At 48.6% G+C, this 17,585-nt stretch overlaps 1 protein-coding gene across 3 annotated transcripts; it reads right to left on the reverse strand.

Annotated features, from left to right (window-relative positions):
- Positions 1-1,643: 1,643 nt before the first annotated feature.
- LOC127220613 (secreted and transmembrane protein 1A) lies at positions 1,644-12,005 on the reverse strand. Of its 3 annotated transcripts, none has more exons than XM_051182508.1 (6): positions 11,961-12,005; positions 6,169-6,324; positions 5,282-5,578; positions 3,604-3,642; positions 3,212-3,377; positions 1,644-2,653 (listed from the first exon to the last, which is right to left on the reverse strand). In XM_051182508.1, exons 2-6 carry the CDS (start codon positions 6,299-6,301, stop codon positions 2,644-2,646), a joined length of 645 nt encoding a protein of 214 aa, XP_051038465.1. In that variant the 5' UTR covers positions 6,302-6,324; positions 11,961-12,005; the 3' UTR covers positions 1,644-2,643. The 3 variants fall into 3 exon arrangements, with proteins under 3 accessions (XP_051038465.1, XP_051038458.1, XP_051038473.1); XM_051182501.1 differs by having other exon boundaries at positions 3,604-3,645; XM_051182516.1 differs by lacking the exon at positions 3,604-3,642.
- Positions 12,006-17,585: the final 5,580 nt, after the last annotated feature.

The following is a 17,585-nucleotide window of genomic DNA, read 5'->3' on the forward strand; positions in this document are numbered from 1 at the left end:
ATCTCCCAGGACATCAGAAGGAAGCGTGTACTTCCCAGGAGTCTCCTGTAAGCTCTCTCGCTAATATCAGAATCAGTGTGTGTCACCGTGTGGGGTGATCTCATGTGCACATGGAGAGACAATGCAAGTACACCATCGTACAGGGATGCATGGCCCAGAGCGTATTCCTGCCTGAGTGACACAGTTGTTCCCTGTGTTGTTGGTGAGTTTGAGGTACAGCGTAGGTGCAGATGAGTTTTTTTGTGTCCTAGCTTCCCACTCTATGAGGACAAACCTGTTTGCAGGCAGCATCTGGCCAGGCGGCCTTTGAAGGTCCCCATAAGAATTCTATGCCCCGAAGGACTTTTCTCTTTGGCTTTGATGCTTTGATGGCAGAGAGAACCATGGTAGGGGAGCACTTTTTGACTGGCACTCATGCAATCCCCAGAAGATAAAACCCGAAAAGACAGAAGCCATGGCCAAGGGAGCAGAGTTGAAGCCCCTGACTCAGTTTCCCCCTAGGCTTCCAGGAGCTGCAGGGGCAGAGGGATTTCATGGACTTTGAAGTTTTCCCTTCTCTGTAGACGTCCAGAACTGACTTTTAATGGAACTTCATGAATCAGCACTGTTTGCTGGTTTAGGAAACACGTGATGTGTTTCAGAGGCTAAGACACATGGGGCCCTGGGCCGTTGTCCAGTGTAAGAGGGACCTGGGGAGCTGATGGGCCGCGACAGGACCTGCCTGTGATCCTTATCCTTCACCGTCAACCTGATTGCATTTAGAATCACTGTGGAATCACACCTCTCCAGATGTGTCTGACAGTGCTTCCAGGAAAGCTTAACTGAGGAGGGTGTGGGCATGCAGGTTGAACAGAATTGGGTTGAATTGAGGTTGAACAGAATTGGGTTGAATCGGGGTTGGAAATGCAGGTTGAACAGAAAAGAGACATCCAGTTGCTCGACCCTGCCTTCCCCACTATGACATTCACTTGTCTGCTACCCTGCCTTCGCCACTATGATAGACTGCATCCTCAAACTGAGCCAAAATCAGCCTTACTTCCCTAAGCCGCTTGCATGGGGAATTTTGTTCCAACAAGAAAGTAACTGACACGTGACCTCAAACAAAGACAGCATTGAAGTACTGTGGGTCACTTCCCTTTGCTCTGAGAAGCACAGGTCCTTTAGCGCTTGGGGACAGGCTGCAGCCTCAGAGACACGATGGGATTGGGGCTGGAGGCCACAGGCACCAGGCAGCATTCCTGGGCTCTGCTTTTCTTTAGGCACTGGTCGGTGTGTGAGGTTTCCTGTAGATTTTTAAGTTTTTGACTAACAGTTGTGTTTCCCAGCTGACCTGACGCTCTCTTCACTGGATTATTGTTTATTTAAATAATTAAATAATTAAAATCTAGGAGGATTTTCTAGAGTGTGGCCTATCTAGCGGCCGACGGAAGGGCTCAGAAGGTAAAAGTGTTTGCCTGATGATGGGAGGTCGATCCCTAGAACCTATGGTGTGTCTCTGTAATCCCAATCTCTTAGGACAAAGTAGGCAGTAGAGACTAGAGGATTGTCTGGATGCTTGTGGGCTAGGTAGGCTGGAATATATAACAGAATCAAGAGCGATCCTGCCTCAAAACATGGTGATGGCAAGAGCTGAGTCCCAAGAGTTACCCTCTGCCCTCTATATATGCAACCTGGCATGTCCATACCCACACTCATACACAACAACAATGGTAATAAAATAATTATTAATAATAATAAAGTGCGGAATTTCTATGAAAAACTCTTCTTTTAATCTACATGTAAGGAAAAGCAGCATTATAGCCAAGACAAAAGGTCAGAAAAGAACAAAGGGTTGTGGATATGAATCAGGGAGTTGGGGCTGGGGGAGTCTGCTGAAGAGAGGCCTTGGGGTTCCTAGAACTGACTGTCTTCCCCAGGAGAGCAATACCTGTCAGCAAACACTCACACCTTCCATAGATCCCTGTCCTGAGGGCACTCTGCCTTCCAATGGCAGAACGATTCATCTCATACTCTTCTAATCCTCCTATATTGGCCCCTGGAACCTGACATCTGGGTTTCCCAAACTTGTTACTATTGTGAGTCGGAAAGCAGGTATGTGCCCAAATTCTACTGACACAGATCTTGGTGCAGCTCTAGGCTTGCTCTGGAGAACAGCAGGTATCGGAGAGACACTGACCTCAGGGCCTCAGCAGAAGCAAAGGAGCCCAGGCCACTGTAAGAGGACAGAAGGTGGGGATGCTGAGGGTCAAGGGTCACACAAATGGGAAATTCCACAATTTTGGAAAGAGTTGAGGAACAGATCAGATGACTGAGGACTGTAGTCCGGAGGCTGTACTCTTGTTCTTGCGACTGAGAGATGCCCAAACTGTTTTCCAGGTTCCAAGGACCTTCTTCAGTGAGTCACTGTCTTCTCCTCTGCATAGAACCAAGGTTTACATCACCCTCTGGGAAAAGTCTCCTGCGCCCCGCAAACACGAACGGTCTTTTTCTCTGCCAAGCATGCAATAATGGCTCCATGGTGTTTGGTTTTTAGATGGTCATGGCAGCCGCCAAGGGCTAAGAACATGACAAGCCCATGCTGGTGGCCTCTCTCTGGGAATCAGTTCCGCAGGCAGATCCTCCAGCATCCACTGGTCCACAGACTTAGAACCTCCTTAATTGGACAGGAAGAGATGAAAGGAAAGAGGGAGGGTGAACGCCTGAACTCAGACCCGTGTCTGAGTAGGCACAGGCATGCATAAGTGAACCATTACCTTATACTCTGCATATGTGAGCAGTCATGCCGCCGCCTATGCTAAGAACACTCATCTCATTCTGCACTCCTCCTCCTAGTGGAACCTGGGTTCTAAGTCCATGGTGTGCTTATTTCCAGAGCATCATTGGTCTGAAACACCCTGGATCAGAAACCACAGGTTCCCTCCTATACTCAGGTTCCCGAGAATCCCGAGAGGATCCTGAAGACTATAGACTCCATGCTGCTGTTCAAGGAGTCCAAGGGTCAGAATAAAACCTTGAGAACAGATGATCCTTGCAGATTCAATTCAGGGCCTATGCTCTTGGCTGTAGAAGACTAAAAGCATTCTTGCAGTGGGACCTGCTTTCTTGGTCCTGTGTGGCCTCCATAATCCCCCCTGAGCCCCTGTTGTAACAGAACTCAGGGGACATCCCAAAGAGGTATGATATAAGGATCCCAGGAAGACCCCACCCATACCTCAAGACAGGCATTGAGACACTTATCCACTGGGACATCGAAGAATGGTGGTGCCTGTAGCAGATTAGTGCGCCGATTCCTGTGAGTCCCAAGACCAAGACGACAGTGACCACAACTCCCACAAGGGTGTCAGGCCTGGCCTCTTTCTGAAAGTGCTTGACTGCACCTGAAGCAGATCAGGAGTAGTCAGGGGTGATGTTTGCGACACTGGCCCTTTACTACATCGTCCCTCACTGGTTCACAGTCCTATCTTCCCATTGTTTGCTACCTGCTGACTCCACACCCTCCTGGGCAGTGGCACCTGGTGGGCAGTACAGGAAGGGCTAAGGGTGAAGGGTCCCAAGTGGCCAGCACTTGGCTCCATGGCATCAGGACAGGGTTATGACACCTACCTGAGGGAGGTACGTCTGTAGGCTCCTGGTTTGAAGGCTCTGCTGGAGACATACCATCAGTTGAGTGTTATGTGACTGCACCCCCAATTCCAGTGGCAGTAGTCCTGTAGGCCTGGCTGGTCCCAGGAGGAACCAACATCAGGCTCACCTTCAGGGGCTCAGTGATTATGACAGACTGAACTGGTGTGGGGAGGGTGGCAGAGTCATGGAGACTAGGGCTTTTACGGATACAGAAAAGATGGAGTGGTCAGTGGGTTTCAGACTGGGAGGAATCAGTTTCTAGGTGCAGCGAGGATGGGCATCAGGGGGTATGCCATTATCTAGTGAGATACGGGGCGACTCAGAGGGATGTGGATAGGGCAGGGGTCTTCTGCAGTTGCTTTTGCTTTGTGAATGAATCACAAAAGTAGCTAGGATAGTGTTCTAGCTAGCCTTAGCTGTCAACTTGATACAGCCTAGAGCCGCCTGTGAAGGGAGTCTCAGCTGAGGGATTGCCCGGAACAGATTGACCTGTGGGCATGTCTGTGGGGGATCACCCACTGTGGGTGGCATCATTCCCTGGGCCCATGGTCCTGATCTATATAAGAAAGCTAGCTATGGTGGTGCACACCTATAATTCCGGCACTTAGGAGGCAGAGGCAGGAAGATTCCTGTGAGTTTCAGACCATCCAGGGTTACACAGTGAGACCCTGTTTTTAGAGAGAGAGAGAGAGAGAGAGAGAGAGAGAGAGAGAGAGAGAGAGAAGAGGGAAGAAAGACGGGAAGGAGGGAGGAGGAAGGAAGGTGGGAAGACATTGATTAGACAGCAAGCCAGCAAGCAGCACCCTACCCTGATTTTTCCCCAATGTTGGACATTGTGCATAAGCTGAAATTAACCCTTTCCTCCCCTTGGTTGCTTTTGGTCATGGAGTTTGCCATAGCAAGAGAATTAAACTAGAACAGGTAGGAAGCGTGGCTTGAGAGGTGAGGAGCGTTCTGGGAAGAGGGTCCAGGTGCAGAGAGGAGAATTATCAGAGAATGGGATGGGGCGTGGTCTTTGCTTTGTAGTTCTTGTCTTGAGACAAGGTCTGGCCTCGAACTCATGATCCTCCTGTCTCACAGCCTCCCAAGTGCCGGAATCACATCACACCTGGCTGAATTTGCTCTCCTTAAGGTGCACAAAGTCTGGGCCAAGCCTCCATGGTGGAAGCTGTGGGGAGGGGGACAGGGACATGACAGTGTGGATGGATACTCCTGGAACTAGGGCCTCACTCTGTGGTCACCAAGGCTGAGCACACCCTCAGTTAAGGTGACAATGGCTATGGACCTCTCAATAGTAGCTATGACATGAGTGTCCTAGAACAGACAGTGGCTGGGTTCTTCTGGTAACTTCCAGAGCGCAGAGGTTGGGGCGCAATCCCCCGCCCCCGCACAGCTGATGTGTAAGAGGTTTGTCAGTGTTGGGGAAAGAGGTATATTGATTGGCATCAGCTGCTTCCAGCTCGTCTCAGATGGGCTTCTGCCCTGAACGATGGAGCCCCTGTCTACATCTCAGACAGATTAAGTTCCTCTAAAAGACCCAAATCTTTGCTTTCCCCTCTGCCCTCCTTCCTGTCCCCCAAGTCCCCATACTCCGCCACACTCGACATACTGGCACTTATCCCCTCTCCCCTCCTTACCCCACAGTCCCCAACCTCACCTGAAACATTCAGGGTGAAGTTACTGAAATGTCTCTGGCGTCCATGCAGCTGCCAAAAGTACAGCCCTGTGTGGACTTCCTGGGTGTTTTCAATCATGAGCCGTGCCTGGCCCCCTTGAACTTGGAGCTCCCATCCACTGAAGTTGAAGTTTCCTTGGGACACCTCGTAGAAGATCACCCTGTCCTTCAGCCAGACGGTGACATCAGTGAAGGCGTTAGAGATGTTGCACGTCATCACGGCACGACTGCCTCTAGGCACAGACAATGTGCCCTCGTTGCACAGAGGACTGTCCCAGCCTGTATGGAGAGGATGATCACGTATGGGCAAGGCAGAGGTGCAGGACAGTTTCTGGCCGCTCTTGTAGGTCATGGGCAGAGAGGCAGATGTCAAGGCCTGATTTCACTATCTATCTGGTGATGATGCGTCTAGACAGTTGTGTTGGGGGGACTCTCTGAGCCTCGTTTTCTACACCTACACCCACTCTGATTGCCCTTAGTGTCTGCTGGCCTGAGTGCCTACTGTCCAGATAATGCCTAGGTTACTGGACAAGGCTGGACGTATCCAGAGGATTTAAGCAGGTCCTCAGTTATGTGGTGTCCCCATTGCTTGGCCAGGGCACCCTCTTTCCCTTGCAACCTGGGTGTAGTTTTGGGCAGCCCCAACACTGTTCTGCCACCGGCTCCAACTGTCACTGGCCCTCTGTTGTGAGCCATCCTCAGATGTACATGGTCCACACTTCTGTAGCCCAGGGGCACAGCCCTCCTCCTGCCAGTCTGCAGTGCTGAGTCGGCTGGGCGATAGCCATCACCTGGATCTAACCCTGGTCTGTGGTTCCCATCCTGCTGAACCCTTGTATCCCTCTCTCTAGCAGGAGACTCAGACCTACTTTCATTCTGAGCGTTCAGTGAAGCAACCAGGAGCAGGAGGCTGAACGCTCTGGGAATGTGGGCAGTGAACACTGAAGGGCAGGTCTTCATGGCCAGGTGGTGGACCGGGAGGCCTTGAGAGGCCCTTGTCATTTCCAGATGTCTGGGAACACTACCTAGAAGGAGGAAAGTACAGAGGTCAGAGGCCCATTGAGGCTCCCGCAGAACGGAAGCAGTTCTAGCTGGGCCAGGGGTGTACAGACAGCCCAGGGTCCCTGAGTTGTTGAACAGCTCTGCCTGATGACCTGAGCTGCTTCTACGGGATTCTGAACCATCAATATTTGGTGAGTTGTCACAGGCTGTGGTAAACGTGCATGAAGCTAGGAGCATTCTGACAGTTCTGTAGAGCTTTCCACTGGGCTTGCACCTGCTAGCACTGTTTATGGGAATGGAGTCATGGCAGAGAAACATTTTAAGTCACTTGCATTGTTTGTTTATTTAGACAGTATCTTGCTAAGTAGCTCCCAGTGACCTTAAATTTGTATCTCCTTGCCTCAACCTCAGGCAGGTACCACCATAGCTGAGCGATTTACAGATAGAAGTATTGACCAGAAAGCATGAAGGATTGCCATATACCCCTGCTTGACTCAGCTCAGAATTTTCCTTGTTGACGACTTCTTTCTCCTCTTCTTTCTCTCCCTCATTTGGGTGTTAATGTGGAGCTCTGCCTGGCCTGGGACTCGCTTTGTAACCTCCTCTGGCCTCAAATCACAGAGGTCTACCTGCCCCTACCTCTGGAGTGCTGGGATAAAAGGCGCATGCCACCATACCCAGCTCCTTTTCGCTAGTACCTCACATCAGCAGGCACTCAGTCACAGTAACAGACTTACAGGATGGCCTAGTGCCCATCATTTGCACTGGATCCCTTCACAGTTAAACAAACCATCCAGAGGCGCAGCACCCTGTCTTGGGCTATGTGAGTGCAACCCCAGACTCTCAAATTGCTGCGCTGCCCTGTCTCAGCACCAACTTCCACCTCCACCCCATACTCACATTGCTGCTGCTGCTTCACCTGCTACCTGTCCTCAGCCCCATGGAGGCAGACTCCTGGCAAGGCAAAGGTGCTCTCCCTCCAACAGCCAAGTTCAAGTGACACTTCAATTCGGGTCTGTATTATGAGGTTCCAGGACTGTGGTTGGAGTACCTTTGACCTTATGGAAGTTGATGTTGCTTTTTTTTTTTTAAATCTTATTTTTAAAAACTTTTCCAGACAAGCATAATGTTGCCTGCCTGTTATCTTAGTCTGTGGGAGGCAGAAAAATGAAGATCCAAAGATCAAGGTTAATCCCCATTGCACAGCAAATTCAAGACCAGCCTGGTATTCGTGAAACCCTGTCTCAGAAAAAAACCAAACCAAACCAACAGTAACCTTTTCTTTTCTTTTTTTAGAGATAGGGTCTTTCTATATAGTCCTGTATGGTCTTGAACTTGAGGTCCTCCGGTCTCCTCAACCTCCTGAATGTTGGGGTTAGAAGTATGTGCCATCACACTGGACCCTTTTTCTACCTTTTTCTATTTCTAATTTATTGTTGCAAGAAGGGTAGTTTGCGTAAATCGCTATATTTCTCCCATGCTCCTTTAAGAACAACTGGGGACAGAGAAGTATGATGAGAGCTTGTCATGGTGACTCACGCCTGTTCTTCCCACACTGGGAGGGGCAGGCAGGAAGGTTTCTATGTGATTGAGGCCAGGCTCGAGACTCTGCCTTACCCTACCGCTCCTCCCCCAAAGAAAGAAATAAGGAAAAGTATATGATAGAGACTGCCAGATGGACGCAAGCTGAGAGCAGCCATAAAGAAGCCTGTAAAACCGTCTTTTCCTGCATGTCCTGGGTACGTATGTGCACACACGCACAAGTGAGGTCGTTTTCCCATGAAGCTTAGTTAGGACACCTCCCCCTCTCCTCTGCCGCTCCCAGTTGTAACATCTGTCCCTCAAGACACTTATCCACTAAATGACTGTGGCCAACCATATTTGGAATTAAGGTAATACAATGTAGCCTCTCATCACCAGGCTATACTGGATCTGGTGAGCTGTACCCAATAGGGTTGATATCTGAGAAGGAGGAATTTGGCACATAGGCACAGAGATGTCAGCCATCTGACACTGAGGTAGGAGACTGGTGCCCTCAGCCACAACTCCTAATCTCCTGGAGCCTCCGGACAAAAATAGACCCTACCTGAGCCTGTGCATTGTGGTGCACGGCCATGGCCTCCGTTTCTGGCATCCAGGACTGAGAGAAAATAAATTCCTGCAGTTGTGAGCTGTGCTATTTGTGGTTACCTGAACACCAGGACCTTGCCCTGGAGTTGGGGATTTAACTTAGTGGTAGAGTATTTGTCTCGCAGGTGTAAGGCTCTGGCTTTGGTCTTACCTTAGCCTCTCCTTAATGCCTACACCCTCTCTCTAGTGACCAAGAATTCAGGCTTTACCCAGCTGGTGTCATCACACACAAATCCCAGACAGGCAAGAAGGGTTTTAGAATCCCCTGCCCCAGATGCCCTCCTTACTGGACTCTGTCCATTCTACTGACCACAGCTCCCTGTCGCTCACCCGTCTGTGGACTCACAGCACTGGGAACCAGTGCTCATCTCCCACGGCTTCTTCTTGCTCCGGGAGGGTTTCTGTTTTGCACACTGCTCTTGCTAAGCCATTGTTAGTTTCTCATGCGGTCGTCTGACTTCTGATTGGTTTATGAGGCACTTGTGTTTAGAGAAATACATTGCCTGCCTTACACAAGGCTAATTCTTGTGTCTCATCTTTTTAAAACGTTTATCAGAGGCTGAAGAGATAACCTAGTCGGTAAAGTGCTGGGTTTGACTCTTAGAACATACATTAAAATGTCAGGTATTGAGCCAGGAGTGGTGGCTCACACCTTTACTTCCAGCACTCAGGAGGCAGAGGCAGGCAGATCTCTGTGAGTTTGAGGCAAGCCTGGTTTACAGAGCCAGTTCCAGGACACAGGAATCCTGTGCCAAAAACCAAACCAAACCAAAGCAACAACAACAAAGAGTCAAGTATGAGGGCCATACTAATGACTCGGCAGGTAAGAACACATGCTGTTCTTCCAGAGGATCACAATTTGATTCCCAGCCCCATATGCTGACCTATGATAGTCTGTAACTCTAGTCCCAGGAGATCCGATGGCCTCTTCTGGCCTCGAAGGACCCAGGCACTTGATTATATCTCCAGACATAAATGCACATATACTTAAAACCTTTTGATTAACAAAAGAAAAAGTCAGACATGGTGGCACATACCTTGCCACTGGGGGAGTGGAAATAGGAAGACCCTTGGGGCTTGCTGGGCAGCCAGCCTAGCCTACCTGCTCCAGGCCAATGACAGACCATATCTCAAAAAAGCAAAGTGGACAGTGCTGCAGGAATCACACCTTCCACAAGTATGTACAAATGCACCCCCCCACACACACACACATATTTGCCAAGCTCTCAAGTCTTCCTGGAAGCCATATTGAAAACTGTGACTATGTCGTGAGACACTGGCTAAGCAGGACTGGCTATCCACTACACCAAGAGTCCTGATGCTCAAGCACTTGCAGCCCTAACTTGGGCACCCTCCTTTTGCTTTGCAGGTTTCAGCAAGCAGCTTTGACACCTGACTTTACACCTGGCTAAGCAACCTTCCTTCCTTAGAACCTATCTTCCTCTGGATCTGTTTCCCAGGCAGAACGGTGACTTAACCCTGCACCTTATTTCCTTGGAACCAGGAGTTTGCCAGGACCTACTTTGCACCCTACAAATGCAGCCTGTGCATTTTAGTGCTTCCCACCCCTGCCCATCATCAGGGTTCACACAACCAGTTTTCCAGCATTCTGGGTTGCTGGGAACCTGAACGGGTGGCAACTTCTAGAAAGGTGTGGCAACGCTCTCAAGGGGGCTTTTCTACCACTGACAAGATCGGCCTAGTACTGAGGCAGGTGCTTTGGAACACTTTCTCTAAAGTTTTTCCTGCCAGAACACAACCTCTGGAGCGACCTTGCTGAACATGCTGTGGGCTTGCTGAGTCTCCAGGCCTCTCTTCCTCTCTCAGGATTGCTGTTGATGAAGAGTGGGCCCCATGTGGGGTGCTGTACCACCCCAAAACTGGGCTGTATATGGAGGCCTCATCTCATATTAACCCCAGTCTGCCTTGCCTATCTTACCAGAGGAAAACTAGGCAGACCACTAGTTTGTCACTTGTCTCTTCTTCAGGAGATGACATCTCAGGGCTGTAGGTGGCAGTGGGTCACGGAACAACAGCACCGGGTCGCCTTGGTTGTAGGTGTTTTGTTAAGTCATGATGTGTAGAGCACACCACCCAGGCTCAGTACCACTGTACGTTCTACCCTGGGGCCTTTGCAGGCTCATGTAAAGCAACCTTCCAGGGTGGCCAAGGTCACTGTCTTGTCATAGAGGTCTGTCCTGTGGTGGCCTGTGCTACTATGGATCCATTCTGGAGGCCACTGCAGAATTCCTGACCTCAGAGACAACACCTTTGCTCTTGACCATCAGTAGACTTTTGTCTCCTGAGGCACAAGCTCTTCATTGGCTGAAGATGTCCTTTCAGAGATAGGGGTGCACCCCAGCTCCCCCACCCACTTCCAGGCTTAGCAGGAGGAGGGTAAGCCAGGTCTCTCTTGCCCTAGAAGAACTTAAGGACACAAACCCTAGGGCCAGACATTGATAGACACCAATCCCACAGATCCGTTTCAGTCCCTTGGGAGAAGTGAAGGCCCAGGAGAGTCAGTGTCATAGATCCAGTGAGTGTCTCCCTCCAGGACATGAGGCCTTCTACAGTACAGCAACCAGCTCAGTGAGAAGCATAGAGGTTCCTGGCTCGGATATTGCCTGAAGGATGACAGTGTCCACTCGCTGCTAAGCCCCACAAAGTTTGTATTCACTGGCGTGTGGCTAGGAAAGGCAGCTGACACAGAAGGTCTCCACCCTTGCTGGGAGCTGATGGCCCCCTCCCTGCAAGGACCCCGGTACTTTTGGGACCTCACCTTCCCAAGACACAGAATAGCTGCCCGGAGGGAATCAGGATCAGCCTTGACTTCTTGCCTGGAACCCCTATACCCAAGACAGACAATGTGGTTTCCAAACTGCAAATATTAACTTGAAGGCAGTTTGAGAGAGTGCTGTCCTCAGAGGAAATAATGAAAGGGGGGAGATGCTGAGCACCCTGGTGTCTGGTCTGAATGTGTTATGTGTGCACGTGAGTAAGTGCGAGTGTTTGCGGTGCAGTTATGAGCAAGGGCAAAGCCTCAGGATCTTATGTAAAAGTGTGTGCACACACCTGTGGGCGATGAGACTATGCAGGGATCTGTGCTACTGGATGAGTGCACTTTTTTCTTATTCACAGGCCTGGAGCATAGTGTCTGTCATTCTGTCCTCCCAGCCTCTAAATCTTCTCCCATGCCTGTTCAGAGGGCAGAGAGGAGAGCTCCATCCTACTTGTCCCACTGAGCAGAAACTGAAGAATTACTAACTGCCTCTACTCTCCCAGAGCCAAGCCCAAGGCACCTGAAGACACACAGGTCCTTCAGAATGCTGGACGAATGTTGAACGCAGCCCTGCCCTGACCCTTATCTCCTGTGCTTCCTGAATCTCAACAGCCTGACTGGTGGCCCACCTCTGCCTTGGCTCATCCCTTTTCTGAGGCAGTCTTTCCCAGTCCACAGAACCCTCAACCCTCAGAGCACACCCAGACAGACACCCCAAATCCTTGCCCCCAGCACACCCCAGCGCCTCACCTACTCCTGCTCTCCTGTTACTGGTGTTTCCGCCTCAGCTGCTTCTAGATGTCTGAATTTGGCCAACTCAGTGGGAAACTAAAAGCCTAGAGGGAGGGGCTGGAGGAGGCAGTTTGTCCAGTTCCTTGCCAAGCACTGCATCGGAAGCTGCTTGATTTTCAGGAAATACTCTGGGCTAACATAAAAGTGCCATGAGTTTCTTAGTCTTCCTATCTTTAGTATGTTTTAAATAGAAAGCCTGCATTATGGCAGGAACACTGGAGGAGGGTCCAGGATTTTTCTAGGAAAGCCCTGGCTGCAGCTGGTGTTTGCATCAGGGCTCAGGGTCTGTCCTTTGGGGAGCTGTGTGGGTTTGCTTTTCTGCAGGGATCAAGGCTGAAGGTGCCTCAGTTTGATCTGTCTGGACAGCCTTGGGGTGTGTGGCAGAAACAAAATGCAGGGTAAGATAGAATGGGCAGCAGGAGAGTTCCAGGGCCGACATCCTTTGTCAACCACAGGGCAAAGCAGCAGGGCAGAGGGAGTCTGCCCTGCTGACCCGCACCAGGGACCTACACCTCATAGACAAACGGAAGAAAAAGGTCCCAGATTCAAGGAGTTTGCAGGCATGTGACACTTGCTCCTTGCAAAGAGGCTTGCAGTCTGCCATGAAGACCACATCTGAGAAGCCTCACAGTGAGAAACAGACTGCTCTCCACGGCAGCTACTGGAGGGAAGGGCTGCTGGGGACCCAGTCTTGAGCCAGCTCCATGCTCAGCTCCAGGCTCCTTGCGGCTTAGTAGTGCTTCTAGGTCAGCCTAGTATCTGCACTGTGAACTTTCTCGTGGACAGTGGATGAGCCTGTGGCCATGGGTGTAATGGGGGGACCCTGGTGAAGATACGCTTGTAGGTGGCCCTGAAGAGGGGTTGTTTACATCTGGTGTGGCTTGTGAGATGTGATGAGACCTACGTTTAGAAGCTCTATGCCTGTGTGGGTACAAGGTAGGGCAAGACCTGAGGCCCCACAGTAATTCTGTAGGACGTTTGTGGCCTTGTGGAGATACAGAGAGGGAGCCCGGAGATGCGGTCTCCGTGGGTGAAGATCCCTAGAGAGGCTATGCAGCAGGCCAGTTCCTTTCCCACGTTGGACTCTTAGATGACATGCTGCACTGGGACCAACAGAGATCTCTGGACAGGATGAAGAGGCCTCACAGTTTCCAGGTGCATGGTGACCAAGCCCTAAAGAAGGTGATTGGTGGGTAGTGGGATGTGGTGGCCCCAGCTACATGGAGGAGAAAAGGAAGCAGATTGCAACTCTTGGAGACTGCAGCTGGGGGGGAGGGGGAGGGGGGATGGGCAGGAGGGACCAGACTGACCGGGGTATGGGGCCCAGCTGTTCTACAGACAGAACTTCTAAATTCTCACAGGCATTCAGGAAGTGAGAAGGGACACAGTGGGCCTGGAAGAATGGCCAGCAGCCAGAGTACAGAGCTGACCACAGTAAACAATGTCCTCCGTGCACTCTCAAAGCAGCAAGTTACTTCAGGTTGACAGATAAAACCAAGAGCCTGCACCCTCAAAAAAAAAGACAGTTCTATGTAAGTGTGCAACCCAGATGCTTACACGGGGCCCTGAGTCCAGGCAGCATCCTAATAGGTTTCCCAGACACTCCTAGTGCCATCACATGCTGGAGAAATCCAATGCCTATGACCTCATGGGCGCTATACCATTGCCCCTGTCCCTGAGACTACAGCCCGAGTCACCACCGCCTACTTACTCCCCCCTCTGGCTGCATCTCCCAGGCAGGACCACCAAGGTCTTCGTATGTCAGAAGGGGCCTCTGGCTGATGAGGGGCTAAGGGGCAGCTGAGGGTGCTCAGTGTCTTCACAGTTAAGTAAAAGTTTGTTTCCCTACGAAAGTGCAACCAGTTTGTGTATTTCGAAAGTGATAGGAAAAGGGGCAAGGAAACGAGCAGGCCGGGATAACCCAGCTGTACAGGGACAGTCTCCTCCCCAGATTCCTTTTGCTTCTTCTCCATTTCATCTGTTTTCCTCCTTAGGGAACCCGGGCCTCATTAACTAGACCAGGCTGGCCTCAAACTCACAAAGATCAGTCTACTTCTGCCTCCTGAAAGCTGGGATTAAAGGTGTGCGCCGCCACGCCTAGCTCCCACTCCAGTGTCAGCGTCCACCGGTGACAAATGGTTACCTGTCTGGAGATTTTGTGTGCACAGGCATGCTCTCAGGTTCGGCATCTTAGCCGCTGATGTGGACTGGAGTGAGCCCTCTGCAATGGAGAGAAGTGTGTTTGTTGCAGGTCTGAGTTCCCTCTAGCAACCTCCAATCAAATGCCCTGGGGCTCTTTGGCTATTTTGTTTTGAGACAGGGTCTTCTGTAGCCCAGGCTAGTCTGGGACTCACTACATATTAAGAGTGACTTTGAACTTCTACTTCTCCTGTCTTTCCCTCCCAAGTGCTGGGACTGCAGGTGTGCGACACTGCACCCAGAGATGCTGGGTGTTATTGTTTATTTATTTGGAGACCAGGTCTTATTATATAGCCATGGCTAGCCTAGAACTCACTATATAGACCAGGCTGGCTTTGAACTCACAGAAATCTGCCAGCCTCTGTCTCCCAGATTCTAGGAATGCTGTAATTATTATACCACAGAATAGACTTTCAGGACGAATCAGTACAACACAAAGTTAGAATTTCTTACACAAGAATCTGGAGCCCAGGCAATGGCTCAGTCGGTAAGCATTTTCTATGTAAGAGAATCTCCAGCACTCACCTAAAAAGTAGGCAAAGTGGCACAGACTTGTAATGCCAGCTCTGGGTAAGGGGAGACAGGAGGATCTCTTGGGCTTGCTGGCTAGCCAGGCAGCCTTGCCAGAAAGCCAACAAGCTTGTTTTGAGAGAAACCCCATCTCACGAGAACAAGGCAGAGAGGGCTAGGGCTGGAGGATGCCCATATTGACCTCTGACCTTGAGCATCCCGGAGCAGCATGGACTTCTCAGCAAAAGCTAAGGATAAGCATATGTATGGATCTAGTGGTTTCTACAGTCACGATGGCCAAAGGTTTTAGAGATGAAACATCACCGCTTCAGTTTGCTTATGTTGATCTAAGGGATTTACTGAATGAGATCATAGGGTGGTTTCCTCAGTGCACAGGGCAGTTACAGGTGGCTAAGATAAAAAATGGAACTGGCCACGGTGGCAGATGTTCTTAATCCCAGCACCCGGAGGCACACCATAGTCTACAGAGTGAGTTCCAGGACAGCCAGGACTACACAGAGAAACCCTGTCTTGCAAATTCAAGTAATAATAATAATAATAATAATAATACCAGATCAAAATGTCAGATGAACCCTTGGTTTATTAGGTTACAAAAGGAAGTCAAATTATGCTTTGACTGTGAACAAGGCCGATTATCTTGTTTTCATGATTCTTAGGAAATTACAGGCCTGTGGACCAGAAAGGAATAAGGCTAAATTAAAAGATATATATATATGTTTATGTATATATGCATATACATATACATATATATACATACATATACATATATATATATATGAATGTAACCATGGGTTACTGATATTTTAACATTCTTATTTGAACTATGTTTATAAAAAAGAATTCTAGCTGGGCATGGTGGCTTATTCCTGCAACCAGTATTTTGGTGGCTGGAGCAGGAAGACTACCATGAATTTTAGGTTAAGCTGGATTACAGAGTGGAGCCCTGTCTCTAATTGACTCTGTAGGCATTCCTCACAGTTAATTTTTTTTTTTTTTAATGATGAAATCTAAATTCTCAGCTAGTGAGAGGCTGCAACTAGATTCTGGACAAGGGGCTCATTTTTCTTCCCGTATCCCCGAACTTTCTGTCTTTCCATTTAGCTCACTTTGCTGTTGTTGGTTTGTAAATGTAGGTTGCCGAATGACTACAAAGGATTAAAGAAGCCATAGAATTCAAAGAGGACTTGCTGGAGGAAGAAACCAACACAGATGCATAAACAGCCACTACAAGTGGTTAGTTATTAAGGCATCCATGTAGACTAGGCTGGCCTTGAAGTCATAGAGATCTGGCTGACTCTGCCTCCCAAATGCTGGGACTAACAGCTTGCACCTTCATGCCAGCCTTACTGTCTTAGTTTTGTTGGCCATTGCTGAGATAAAATACAAAATTGACTTATTTGGCTCACAATCCCAGGTCACAATCTCTCCTGTTTTGGGAAGTTCAAGGCAGCAGGAACTTGAAGTAATTAGTCACACATCACATTGATAGCCGGGAGCCAGGATAGCGCTGCCTAGGGAATGGTAGCTGCCCATAATGAGTATGTCCTGCAAGGTCAACTGACACAATTAAGATAATTAGTAACTGAGTCTTATTCCAGGTGATTCTAGATCTTTTCAGTTTGACAATGAAAACTAACCATAACAGTTACCCTTAGTTTACAAAAGACTAGTCAGCTTGAACTCTCTCTAGGGGGACACCAAAATAGTATAGATTTAATATTTTTCACAGTTAAGCAAACTAAAAGGGGTTCCGCTACATTCTTGTTTTTCTAAGTTCCTTATTTCCCTTTCCTGTTTGCTACCACAAGATTCAAACAACAGAACCCAGGTTTGCTCAAAAGAGCTTCCCAAGGTGGCCTGTCACCCAAAGTCTCTCTGGAATGTTGGGGCAACCAGCTTTGGCTATAGGTCTAGAATATCTAACAGACCATATCAGAAGCAGGAAAGTTTGGAAGACGAACTTGTCTTGGCAAGGTGCAGCAGTCACTTTTTTCTTGTAACCTGCTTGTCCAGTTTGGACATTGCACTTACTGTCATCAGCAAGGGCAGTTCTTTGCCCAAAAGGTCAACTTTGCCAAGAAGAAAACAAGCTTCATATGGAGTGTCTCTGGTGCCTATCATTCTCCTGGGAATAGCTCATTGCTGCCAGGAGCAATCATGTCTCACATCAACAGAGTTCGAAATTATTAAAACATTTAAATGCTATATTCTGTAGGTCTTTCTTTGAAGTATTTGAAGATTATCTATCTATGTGGAGTACAACTCTGGTTATCTAGAGAACGTAACTAACCTAATTAGGTGTGACAAACATGAGTGATCATTACCTGAAATTCTCAATAACCTACACAGCTTATAGACTAAAGCTCCACATATAGAAATAAACAGTCTTTAAACAGATGTGCAGCATGAGGACAATGGTCTTAAAATTGTAACAATATACATATAAAAATATCTTGATCAGAGGTAGAAATGTAAGGACAAAAATATCCTTAAATTGTATCAATATAAAAATTTTGTAAGCAGAGGTAGAAACATAAATACATACATACGATGTGACAAAATAACTAATTTGTAAACAGAAATAGAAACATAACAAATATAATTTTGAATTTGTATCAATATATAAATTATCTTAGAGAGGAATACAAAAGTAATTTTATGTATCAGTATGCAAGAATCTATACCAATGTAAATTGTCTAAATCTAATAGCTACTAAAATAGTTTACAAGAAGATACAGTAATCCACTTTATTATCCTATCTTATCTATCCCCCACTTTTAAAAAAGAGATTCCTGAGTCTAATATTCATTGTTCCACCCCCAACCCTATTACAACTTATAACCAACCCTTCA

This window comes from Phodopus roborovskii, unplaced genomic scaffold (assembly GCF_943737965.1).
Source record: "Phodopus roborovskii unplaced genomic scaffold, PHOROB, whole genome shotgun sequence".
NCBI lineage: Eukaryota > Metazoa > Chordata > Mammalia > Rodentia > Cricetidae > Phodopus > Phodopus roborovskii.